Source organism: Anticarsia gemmatalis, chromosome 15, assembly GCF_050436995.1.
Source record: "Anticarsia gemmatalis isolate Benzon Research Colony breed Stoneville strain chromosome 15, ilAntGemm2 primary, whole genome shotgun sequence".
NCBI lineage: Eukaryota > Metazoa > Arthropoda > Insecta > Lepidoptera > Erebidae > Anticarsia > Anticarsia gemmatalis.
This window is the reverse complement of record NC_134759.1, coordinates 5065469-5078780: the sequence shown is the minus strand read 5'-3', so window position 1 is coordinate 5078780 and position 13312 is coordinate 5065469. Positions and strand designations below refer to the sequence as shown.

Sequence of the window (13312 nt, the reverse complement as noted above, 5' to 3'; positions counted from 1 at the left end):
CCAATAACAATAAACAAGTGTCATATTTTTCTAAGTCAAATATTCCTTGCAAAGTTTTCTCATACAAAAAGGGTTTGTATATTACAATCACGCACCCGCAAATGATACAAATGATGGTGAAACATTTTTGTAGGTTTTCCTTAAAGCGCGGTGTCTTATTATATTACTTATGCATCCTCCTTGTTTTTGCTTATTATGTCAAACGGTAGAACTCAACATGACGATACATTACGACTTTAAATCGAATATTCGCAAATCGTTTCGAAATTGTTTGGAAGCGGATTGATATCGGGTTTACATGTGAGGGGCGAGGCTGCGCGCGCACCTCTACGTCTCTGTAGCGCTACGAGCGCTTCAGTCGCGTCCGTGCTACGACTACTATCGACTGCTACGCCGTAGCACTACGATTACAAACTGTCACTACTATATTCTCATACCGTCAAAGTGATTCTGTGACGTGATCTCAAAGGAGCCACGAGAACATATTGAAGATCAAAGGAGAGAAGGTAATATGTTCTACTGTACACATTTTATTTATTCGATTGACTTTTGCCTTCCCTGCAATATTGATGTCGTAATATCTAAGCGAAGAGGTTTCTCTTTTACTGATGGATATAAGTTACGAAATGAATACGCTAATATAAAATGGAGACGATTACGATGGACCAGTATCGATGTATCAGTGTCTGTACATTTTAGACTTGTGATTTTCAATTAATGAATCATTAATGTTAGTTATTTTATTGTTCCATGAATGTTGATAAATGTAAAAACTGTCAGGGAAAAGGTTAAAGGTGGCATTTTACTTTATATTCGCTATTCTTTTAGAATATTTTATGACATTAACCATGAAATACGTAACCTTCTCTCAACTCCAACCGTGTCTATTTTTGTTTGATCTATCTTTAGCTAAACTGAATGAAACCTTTTAAAATAATTGCCTTGAAGATTAGGGCGCGGAATATTTGATTTGAAAATTATTTAAATTTATTTGAGAAGGAGCTTTGTAACATAAACGCGTATAAAATGTGAGGAAAAAATAATTGTGTCATGTACTCAATTATTTTTTTTAATTAAAATTATTTTAAAGAAAATTATCATTATTACCTGAATGTTTATGATTATAACAAATGTCTATAATGAGGTATCACTAACCCTACCTGCTATTCCAATAAACATCGGAGTTCTCAGTATGTTCTGACGTCATAAACATAAAAACATTCATGTCTACATAAAAAACTGTCAGGAAACAAAAGCTTTTTATATAACAATAGAGCCGGTGAGCTAAGCGAGTGGTTTTGTCAAGTACATACGTTTATCCGCTTTCAACTACAAGGGGTGTGAATTATTAAGCGGCCAACTCCAAATACTCACCTGTGGGTCGTTGGGAATACACCTAATGTAATATATCTATTAATACGAACACATGTACGAGTAGACAATGTGGGCGTATATGAACACCCATACCGAATCAAAAGTAATTCTATTTAGGCGAGTCCAAATTGGAAAAACGGAATATTTATAGAACCATTCCACCGCCGCAGCTTCATTTAATGTCATAAAAGTAAATGTCTATTTCCGTACGTGGTTTCGCTATGTGTATAAAAGAGCTTTGTGGATCTAGACGCGATGACATAATAATGTAGTTCGGCCTCATTATCAGCTAGTCGGCATCCCGTTGCCTAGTTGGTTTTAAATTGTCAGGCCACACTTGGTTGTTGGCAGCTGACAGCGGAGCCACTACTGCAATATACATATTTATAGCGACATAAACACACAGGTACTTGTTTCTGCCCACGTTGCAATCAACCCCTTTCATACCTCCCACATAAAGTGATGGGGCGAATAATTAAATGTACCTTTCAAAGCGTTGTGGTGCGCTTCTTCATAAGCACGTAGGTATCGCTCTCATAAAAGCTTGATTTAAAAGTTGAAAGTTAAAAAATGGTATTCATTTAAAAATTGAAAGGTCATAACCTTTCGGTTTCCAACTTTTTCATTGTTCCCCTGACGATTGACACGCGACTGGCTTTTTAATAACATTCTTTTATTTCGAATAGGGCAATAATAATAACGAAACGAGACTACCATTATCTAAAAAATATTGGTAATTAGGATTAAGACTTTTATTAAGAAAAGGTCTAGTTTTATTACCATTTTATTTTATTGTTATTACGTGTATCTACTATTGTATTATGTAATACGTTTTATACGTTAGGAAGGATATATGTATTACTCGAGCGAGATTAATGCCGGTTATGTTATACTGTACCGCAAAATGTGAACAGAAAAGATCGCAAACTATTGTGCAAGTTTTCTATTACGGCGTAAAACTTATATTGGAATACTATTGTGTGTTGCACGCCTCACGAACATATTACTTAGAAAATATTTTTTATACTTTATGAAACCCTTCACAAAGCCTTATAATAACGTATAACATAAGTTTTTTAGAAGGCACTCTGTATGATAAAACCATGCTTTTCAATATTTAGTTCGCATTGCATTAATATTTACATGTATTTATAATGTTATAACTCTAACCTTCTGAAATATTAATATGGATATGCGGCGGTCGCTTAATTTGTTAATGTTGTTCCCACCTCGTTAAAATATCATAAATCTGCAACATTTAAATATAACCTTGACCCTTTCTGACATTTAAAGCTGTATATTTGCGCCCAATGCTAAATCCGCATGATTTAAGCGAAGTATTTCGGGTGAATCCCGTCATTTTCATCATTGTTCTAGTCCCGAAATAACTTCCGCTGTATCAACCGTGAATGTGGTCAGACATAGCTATAGTGTAATGAAACCAAAGGCACCACAATTGGCAGAAGTTAACAACTGTAACAAATTTTACCGCTTTCCCTAAATTACATTTTTTTGATGTTCACGTTTTTCTGTCTACTGAGAATTTACCTTTTTGTACTCGTCCAAAAGTGTTGATAAAGTTAAACCTGAAACATTTACATAATGCTGGATATTCGTTTATCGCCGGCGTACAGGGCGGGACGTTGTGACGGTATTTACACTAAGCCCATGGATATCAATGGCTATTGAAGACAATTTTGAATAGCTATTAATCTGGGCCTAGTAATGGACGTTCGATAAAGGTGTTCATATACGTACATATGTTGTGAACGATAGAACTAATGAACCCAAATTGATAATATCTTTGATGTTCTGTGAGTGGGAACTGAAGCGAAATGTCCATTAATATAAAGCAATAGTTATGCGTTTATCGAATGGACTCAAACTTTTTATTGACAATTGTTACTTAAAAATCGTTAGTGTAAATGGGTATTCATTCGCAAAAGGGCATAAATGTATAAATACAAATAGTTCAATTGAGTGCAACTATATTAAAACGTCATAGGAATATCTCTTTTTATCCACCAACATCACAATTTATAGATCACAAAATCATTGAAATATCGAGTCATGCCTCAAAGATTTGGTGGACTTCTTACTACTACAATTTTTTTGTAGTTTTCTGCCTGTTCTGAAGCTATTATGTAGACCTCGCTATTACAAACAAACTAGCATAACAAACAGTGCGATATCCTCTATAACAAACCTACGACTACTAGGTCGTTTTATTTAAGGGCATTTATCCAACATATAGCGACCCTTGAAAAGCTTTAATCTCAAGTGAATCCGATCCACTTTCAGTTGTACTCAAGAAGTTCTTACTCCCTCTGCGGGTAGACTAAAGTATGGATTTAGGTTAGAGTGTTATCGATCAACTTAAAACAGAACTAGGATGACGTTCTTGTAAACAATTTTTTGTCTAAACAATACATTTTTCATCTGTGTATTTACCGTAATAACGTTTTTAAGCGATCAACATTATTGCACAATATTATTGAAATTAGCGCATATATTGCGCAATATTATTATAAGACTAGAGGTGCTCTAACACTGTCCTCGGCATTATTATTCTTAGTCGAGAGTGGCCCGTTGAGAAAATATATAAAATCCTTGTGTGTTGTGGTTTATTCATCCACCTAAGGAAACTTATCACTGAAGACTCAATGAGTAACATAAGAATATATTATTTTTGTAATGAATATTTTATCATAAATAATATAATTCTTTCATCAATCTAGGATGATGAAAGTGACCCGGTTCACGTATCTCACGGTATTGAAATTATGTTTAGCTTATAACCATGACATTGCGGAGTCTGTGTTTACTAAAATTGATACAAAAGAGACACGAGTACTTTAATTTTAGAGCTTCTGTATACCAACCCAGTCATGTTATTAATAAAATTGTTATTAAACAGTATAAAAAAAATTAAATTCCGTATGAAATTACTTTCAAGCCCAAAGGTGACATAAAATTATTGGGACTCGTTCACAGGGTTACAAATTTTAATAACGTCATAATGAGTAACGTGAGAGACCGCCCGCGTGTCGTGGTCTAATATAACTAATTTTCACTTCCCTTATATATTCATGACGAAGCTTTCCTCGTTATTTTCATGTTCTCTTGCAAGCGTAAAATAACGTGAAGATATTCTACTTCGACAGAAGTTAATGAAACTTCGAGGTCCAATTACACTTAGTTGGCCACACTGCGGATTATAGAGATACGGCGTGTGCAGAACATCGTACGTACGTGATTTGATGGCGGTTGCATTCGGCTTCATCCAACTTAGAGCTCCTCTAATCTGTGCATACAGTTCCCCGCCGACGTAGTTGTTATTGTGGGCTTAGAAACTGTTGCTAAGGCGACTTGTATGAAATACTGCCGCCGTATAAACGTCACTTGAATAAACAACTCTAAGTAATTAAATGAGCTTAATATTTTAATTAGTGTAGCGTTTGTAGAGTGCTACGTCGTAGATCCTCTCACGTGTTCTACGAACTGCTACGTTTGACTTTGAAAGGGATATAAAGCGAACAGCGTAAACGTGTGTGTATTACTTAATGTTTTAAATTATATAAACATTTCACTGCTTTGCTGGTACCGGTACAATTAATGTCATTCGTTTAAAATTGTATCTTTACCTTTTATATTAATTATTCGCTTCATTTGCGAATTACCTACGTTGCTTACACTTACAACTTAAAACTGCTGAATCATTCTGCTGTAAATGTTAAAGTATGACTATGAATTATTTGATCAGTTTTCGTGGTTCACTACAAGGTTCCACCTACGTCATAATAACTAAGCGTGACGGACGATTGATGGTCGCAGTAAAGTTGAGAAATTACGCAGGTGGACGCCTCTGCCTGACGCCTGTCACTTAGTCGACTTGCACGATACCCACGGGAAAATATACCCTACCCTTTTTACTGAAAACATACGCTCAAACAAAATCAAATAAATGAAAATTATGCTACAATGCTCAGTTGTTCAAGTTCCAAGATACTTCTAAATCCCTCCAACTTATTTTGACCCAATCTGCAAACTGTTAACGGAATTAAAAGTGATCTTGAACATTTAATCTTTAATTTAATTAAGCCTAAACAGCGTAAGTTCTTTATTAACGTTAGTCTTAGTAAGATAACGCGGGCATTTTTCCGACAGCGGCTCGAAGGAACTTCGGATCTAACGTTAATAGATTATCAACTAGCATTAATAGGGTGAGAGCGGTCAGTCGCCGGCCACGGTGCACATTAAGCTGTACTGCCGTAATAGGGTTATTGTTGAACAAGCCAGCCATTACATAATGTTACTTACGGTTCTCGCGACCGTATCGATCCGTTAATGTGGCACCGTGCCAATAACAAACTCGCCTACCCTACTCTCCGCTGTTCTAGAAGAGGGACTTGCGCCCAATGATAAAAGTTTCGGTGTGAAAACTGTTTTATAACGGCGAGTGCTTTTTACCGCTCTACGTTTGCGATACACGTACAAAATAATTATTTTACTACGTGCAATGCTTGTTTGTATTTTTGGAAGCCCGCGCTAAAACGCTTTACGACTTTCACATCGGTATCTGGGTCTTTCATACAAATGTTTCAGAGAATGTTTGGATGATAACATTTAACGAATACAAATTGAGCGTAATATTAAGATAAATATTGTGCTATATCTTCCAATCATCCCAATTTCAACGTAATGCCGAATCTGCGTCATCATTTTTAATTTATTGAAATGTATCTGAATTGCTGTGAGCATTACTTATTCTGAGTAAAGAAACTAAATAACATTGTAGCAGTGCTTATATAAACTTAACACTGATTAGTGCCATTCGGTATATAATTTATCTGCCACACACTCAAGTCTTTTGCTGTATGTAATTTAACCATAATAGTAGCACCTGTAGAGTTTTAGCAGATGTGTTAAAAAATATATAGGCCGACCTTAATGGAGCAATAGGTATTATAAAACATTGTGGGCCACTTATTTCATATATTAAACCATAAGGCTAGAAACGTGATCATCGCAACCAACGAGATGTAATGTAAAGTAAATTGCGAAAGCGTAAGTTATAGACAGTGACATATTATTTCAGTAAGTCGATACGGAATTAAACGAATAGGTGTTCACCCGTTTACAGAATATATTCTCGCGGTAAGACATATGTAACAATCATTACGTAGCAACATAAACCTTGTGTAAAATTATCTAGAATATTAGTTGTAGTTCTTGTTAGGAAAGTAGTTAAACAAATACTCATTTGACGATATTAGTTCTTTTACACAGAGGAACGGTAGCTCTTTCAATGAGTTTGAAATTAAGAATCTTAACCTCTGCTAAAGAGGTCCCCAATTTCTCATTTCTAACGATAACGATGTTTATGTTTAATGAATCATCCCAAATTCCCATAATTAAAATATATTTTCGTCTTTTCAGATTAATTAGTACGAGGAAGGCAGCACCATTTCAACCATGGCTTTTGCTGGGCTAAAAAAACAAATAAATAAAGCCAATCAGGTGAGTGAGTTTATTATTAAACATTATTCTTAGAAAAACCTCTCAGTTTTATGTCTAAGAAAAAAGTAAGGGACCGAGATTAAAACTTTTTAAGCTACGCGGATTACGGGAACGTAGACGGCAAATATCAAAAACTTTATTCAGGATTCATTGCTTATGATTCTAATTTGATGCTCATATTTTTTCGTTCTTAAAATAAATTTTAATCTTGCAAAGGTCTAAGTTAATTAACAGAGTAGAATAAAGGTCGTGGAACAACGTCACATTGGAAGTTGAAATCTTAATCGCTACGCATAGGATTTCAACTCCCACACAGCGCACAGTTATAGTTAAGAATAGGTCAACGCCGTTGACCTATTGTGTTACAGCTTTATTCTTATTACCCACGCTATGTAAATTTAAACACAATTATTGTTTGTAACGTCAGTATAGTATTGTATGTGTATTCTCCTTTGATCTCCGTTTATTCAATGGTTTAATTATAAATCTGCCAGTTACCATTTCTATTTATAACATTTGTGTGATTAGTATTTATTCTGTTGAAATGTTATTTCGGTGAAGCAATTTGATTTTCTGATAAACCAATTTGTAATTGGAGGTATGCCTAAAAAGATTTTGTTGTTGGCATTTCGAAATGAAAGTTATGTAAGTTTGTGCTCAGTGAAATTACCTTTTATTTATTTTATAAGATAAATATAAATTGAAGTTATCAATTAAGTAACCATATTGGATATAATTTGTCCACTTATACGAGAATGAGTCATAATAACGGTTCATGTGCAATATCACAACATCGTTGATTACTTCCCCTGAATGCGTTGTTTGTGGTTGTGCTAGCAGTGTTGCGTGGAAAAAATCACCTTTGTTTTTACTAGTTGTAAATACGCCAATGCAGTGAACATTTATCACGCGACCTCGGCTCGCTCTTGACCGGCCTTTTTAAATTCAATTTCGCGTAGAGTCAGCATTTTACCTCGCGACATGTTGTAAAATCGATTCGGCTGAAATATTTTTCAATTAACCGACTGGATGCGCACGGAGTTTATTAAAGTTAATAACCATGCCATTCCCGACATTGTTTTCAGTGAGCCTACGACAATATTTAGACGTTGTAACAATCGCGCCCGTTTTGTAGGCTTAGTTTCCTCTCCCCAAGGCTTTGCTTCCTGCTAATGAATGAAATGTTTAACAGTATTACTTCGTGAGAGCCAGGTTTGTTATTTATTTAGCCACCTAAACCTGATGAAAAATAAACTCAGGGCAGCTCTCTCGACCTCCGGGAATATCATCTGAGCGTAAAAGCACGTACTGGGTAATGAATTCATGAAAAGATTTACAAATGAAGGAGAACTTGTTGCAAAGTTTTTAGTATGATCACACGTTTTCGAAATTACGATTTAACGCTTTAGCATTATTATTCTGTCCTTAAAGCCTATGCTTATGTTAAAATATATCTGGCACAATACCGTAGCCACTTTATATGTTAGTCAACTAATGCAGAAAGGCAACCAAATGGGATCGTGATTGATGATTCGATAGAGTCGGTAATGGCACATCTCTATTACACATTGGAGAACTATCCCTTTGTGAATGAATAATATAGGCAAGGTAGAAGGTACTCAGACAGACTACATTTTCTATTGAAAATGTCTCGCCCACTTTTACGACTACTTATACCTAAACAAAATGGGATTTTCGTAATGAAACTCGCGCTAGGTTGTGTAAACTTTACCGAAATGAAAATATTATCTTAGGTTACTTTTAATTTATCTTTCACGAAAGCACAAACACGCTTTAATAACTTTAACGTCAAATTTTTGAACCGCATGTTTACATGCCTTCATTGGGAGTTATAAAAAGCCACAAATGGCACAAATACTCCGAATTCTATTAACTGGAGTTTCTTACTGAATAAAGAAAACGCTTAGAGAGTCCTTTTATCTTTCGAGATAAATTCCTTCGCCGTGTATAAGCGCAGCAACGAAGAGCTTATCGTTAAATGTCGTTTGGCTAGTGACATTCTAAACTTCCCTTGTTTGGCAATACATCCGTTGTTTTATGAATAAATTGTCATCTGTTGTTGTTTAGCAGACATCGTTTATGTGTGTTTTACGACTTTTCTGGACCACAAAACATTTCAACGCTATAAACTGTCTGATCTGTCGTTGTACGGTTACTCTTCATAAAAAATACTATAAAGACAGTCAAGGCCGTGTACAAATAAAAGGGAAAAAGATACGATTTATAATCGTTATCTGACTGTGGTATATTTGTGATCGTAAATCAGCCTTTAAACGGATATTGCTGACTGTGGAGTACTGTGGACCTTGTCCGTAGGATACAATATCGATTACGGGCGGATGTAGTAATCATGTAGTAATCACACCCTTGCGTTGATTTAATCAATTAAACCGTCGTGAAGTGATTGAACGAAATGTTTTCTGAAAGAAAATGCGCTATTTTTAGTGTTATCTTTACTTTGATTAGGTTATACAAAGTAGAGACAAATAACATTTTTTTATCTGTCTAGAAAGTCATGCTTTTGAGTAAAATCTACAGTCGTAAATACAATAATAACTGTCACCGTATCACGGTACTCATAACAGAAACAGACGTGATGCCAGATCATCACACCGGTTGTAAATATCTGATAAATGTGACAAGAGCGTCACCATTACTTTTTATTACACTTTACAGAGCGGCATAGTAATAACGCAAATTGGGTCGCTCACGTTCCTAGATGATTGTTTCCGCTTTTCACCGCAAATTCTCTCATTATTATCTACCAATAATAGCGATCATAAATCACTAACCCATATGCTATCACATCGTGTTAACTAAATTATAGTAGGAATAATGCAATCAATAATTTACTGGTTATAGCTCAGTCTTTTACTTGAAGAAAACATAATATAGTGCTCTTAATTCAGTTAATCTTCGCGCGCACATGTCTACTTAACCTAAATACCCATTTCCTCTAGTTTCCGCATTTATAGATGCATGCTACGTGTTTCATACCTACATTATAATTTATTACAACAGTTAAATTCTAATATAGTACCAGTAAGGCTACCTCATTAACGCGGTTAATAAACTAATGCCTATAAAATTTCCACTAACCATATGAACGTAATCTAAAATTAAACTGGCACTGGTCGATTTTGAAACGTCCATTAGTAAAATATTCAGTGCTCTGCTGTTTACGTAACATTTACAATTGGGGTTAATATTTAATGGATATCACATGGCCTGATATCTGATAATGTCTATAATATAATGGAATAAATGTAGAATAAATCTGTAGTAGGAATGAAGGATGGAAGGTGCGCGTCGGGGGGGGGGGTTATGTCCGTGACCTACAACCTGCCCTATATCGACGCTGTGCCCCAATTATTACGGCCTTCGTACAGCTCTCGAGTCCTGCGACATTGGACCGAGTATTCACTTAGAGAGACGTTTTAAAGGGTGTTTATTGCAGGTTCCATAATAATATTACGTATCACCATTTGACGGGTTATAGGGCACTTTTGATAAATCGATTGTGGAACATATAATTCTGTAGCGGTCTCCGAAACTGAAATGTCTTTTGCCTTTGATAGTGAAAATTTCCATATGATTCTGTATTTAATGTTCAAAATAAAAATGAACGTCTCTTAGTTAAAAAGGAATCCCTAATTTTACTGAGTGTGTACATTTATACGTATGTATAATAAAATTTATCTTTAACGGATGTCCAGCGCAAGAGCAACAGGGGATAATCCTATCTTACAACGAGTCCATGACTTAAAATTATTAAGTCTAATGTATACGAGAAAAGGTACAGGTGCTCTATTATTTATGCGTTCAACCTTTCACCGAGGATTTTCTGATTGAAATATATGTATGTGATATCGTGTGCTTGTTCGTACAATTCTCTAGAGAATCTCCGCCTTGTCGTATAACAAAAGAAAGCTTCGTGAAGAGCTTTGTCTCAGATGTAACCTATGACATTTTTTTGTTTATCTGAAAGTTGGACAGTAAAGCTTAATTTGGGCCGCAAACATTGTTTATGTCGGTCGGTACGGTCCCTGCTTTTATGACAACCGCAAGACTTGACAAGGATCTTATTTCTTGGCTAACAAGGACTTTGTTAGAAGGTCCTGCTTTTTACAATTCACTTTATATTGTGTGTAAATAAGGAGCTATGACTTTATGGCAGTGCTAATGAATCGAATACTGAAATTATCATAATACTTTTAATTATACCAATGGAAAGCGATTGTATCTGAATCAGGCAAGTGAGCCATGTTTATCCGTCGACATTCTACACTCATGAAAGTAAATCGAACGGAATATCGAACGCGCACAGTCGACAGATTTATAACTGCCATATTTCAAGAAAAATCTATCTCTTCGTGGAACTGTAGATGTGAATAAATATAACAAGCAAATGATAAAAGTAAACAGTCCCCGTAGTGAACGCCTCACTTCGACAATTTCAACTTGTTAATGGTTGTTATAACATATTTACCGTCACTTGAAGAAATTGGACTGCGAAAGTTTTCATGTTAAGTGTGTTTACGCAAATATACCTTAGGCTAATTACACTTTGAGCGTTCTGAGAATAAACATTTGTAACATTTTTAAATAAACATTTGTGGTTTGTAATTTTCATAAGTACCTAAAAACATTAGGCCCTTTTTATTCATGGCCGTGGTGAAAGCCTTGAACTCCTGAGTTCATACTTCTTGCAATCGTAAAAAGTCTGAAGTCGTTAAGACGCTTAAATTAAAACTATCTATAAAACAACACGTATTGCAGCACACGCAATGTTTAAAAATGATTATAAATGATTTGATCCCCGCCTTATTTCAAAAATTAATTTACATAATATCCCTATCCATTTAGCAACTCATACTAATTTATCAGTTAATTCAAAGGATATTTTGACTAGTTTATTAACAATACAATAGATAATATAGTTACGTATGTGAATCATTTACGCAGAAGCTTTTTCAGTTATTACAATTTCGATGGTAGTGTAGAGCGCGCCACAATTCGGCCAAGGCTAGACCTCGACCCAAGCTTTTGTTCTCGCTACCGTCCCGATACTTCCGCGGCTTATCCTTTGTATGAACTTTTTAAACACACTGATGTACGATGCACTAATGCTTTATAATACTTTTAACAACATTTTCAATTCTACACAGAAATACTACAACACTTGTATTTGTAAAACATAATACATACAAACAATGTATCTTTCAAACTGTTTATTAGATTTCCAACAGTTCGTTCAGTAAACAAATGTCTAAACAATATTTCTTTTTATTGCAGTATGTCACAGAAAAGATGGGTGGTGCCGAAGGCACGAAATTGGATTTGGACTTTGTCGAAATGGAAAGAGTAAGTATATCAGTAACTATTGCTTTTGCGCAAATACAATAAAGCTGCAAATACGAGACTCCCCTTGAAATATGATTTCAGATAGATGTTTCACAATAAAATGTAATAAAATTGCGAACATAAAGTTACTACTTCCGAAAACATTTGTTATCCTACGATTACGAATGTTTGTTAAATATGATTTATGTATGAGGCCTTTACGACAGTAGGAGACAGGTTAATGAAATGTCGCGACATTTATTATTCTTTTAGCTAGGCCTTACTCTTTTTTGAGGAAACGACCTTGACATTATTGTTATTTTTAGAAAACAGACGTCACATGCGAGCTGGTTGAAGAGTTACAAACGAAGACGAAAGAGTTTTTGCAACCGAACCCGACGGCACGAGCGAAGATGGCAGCTGTTAAAGGCATCAGTAAACTAAGCGGACAGGCCAAGAGCAACACTTACCCTCAGCCCGAAGGTGTACTTGGAGACTGTATGCTCCACTACGGCAAGAAATTAGGAGAAGATACCGTATTCTGTAAGTACCTAATTCTGGTTTACATATACCAAAGTCTTAAGTCAGTACTACACATCGAAAGCAATAGACTACTTGTAGTTAGAGGATTCTGACGCGTTATTCGAGTTATCTCTGTCACCTATTGCACCTTATTAACTTCTATCACTTCTGATTTATTTCTGAAGAAGTTAGCCTACTTACCTTACTTAAAAATGTAAATAAACTAGAAAAAGTTTGAGTGAAATAAATTAACAGTGTAATTTTGTTTATAGCGAACTGTCTCATTGAGATGGGCGAAGCATTGAAACAAATGGCCGACGTTAAATATTCACTCGACGACAACATCAAGCAGGGCTTCCTCGAGCCGCTTCATCATTTGCAGACCAAAGATCTTAAGGAAGTCATGGCAAGTTCATTACTATTGTATTGTTATCTTAAGATATCCTGAAATACTAAAAACAAAACTATCACAAACATTTTTCAAGACTATCTAATCCAGTTGCAATAGTCTTGTGTAAACTACTGCAAAATA

General features: G+C 35.3%; 1 protein-coding gene across 8 annotated transcripts in view; it reads left to right on the top strand.

Moving 5' to 3' along the window:
- The window catches only part of EndoA (SH3 domain containing GRB2 like, endophilin-A), a 38312-nt gene that overhangs the window by 16494 nt on the left and 8506 nt on the right, over window positions 1-13312 (top strand). For 7 of the 8 annotated variants that reach the window (XM_076123196.1, XM_076123202.1, XM_076123198.1 and 4 more), the window contains exons 2-5: window positions 6814-6894; window positions 12211-12279; window positions 12585-12801; window positions 13053-13186. In XM_076123196.1, the coding sequence (XP_075979311.1) occupies window positions 6850-6894; window positions 12211-12279; window positions 12585-12801; window positions 13053-13186 (465 nt within the window). In that variant the 5' untranslated portion in view covers window positions 6814-6849. Of the gene's footprint in view, window positions 1-362; window positions 507-6813; window positions 6895-12210; window positions 12280-12584; window positions 12802-13052; window positions 13187-13312 lie in introns of those variants that run through there. The other variant, XM_076123197.1, reaches the window with a different exon arrangement.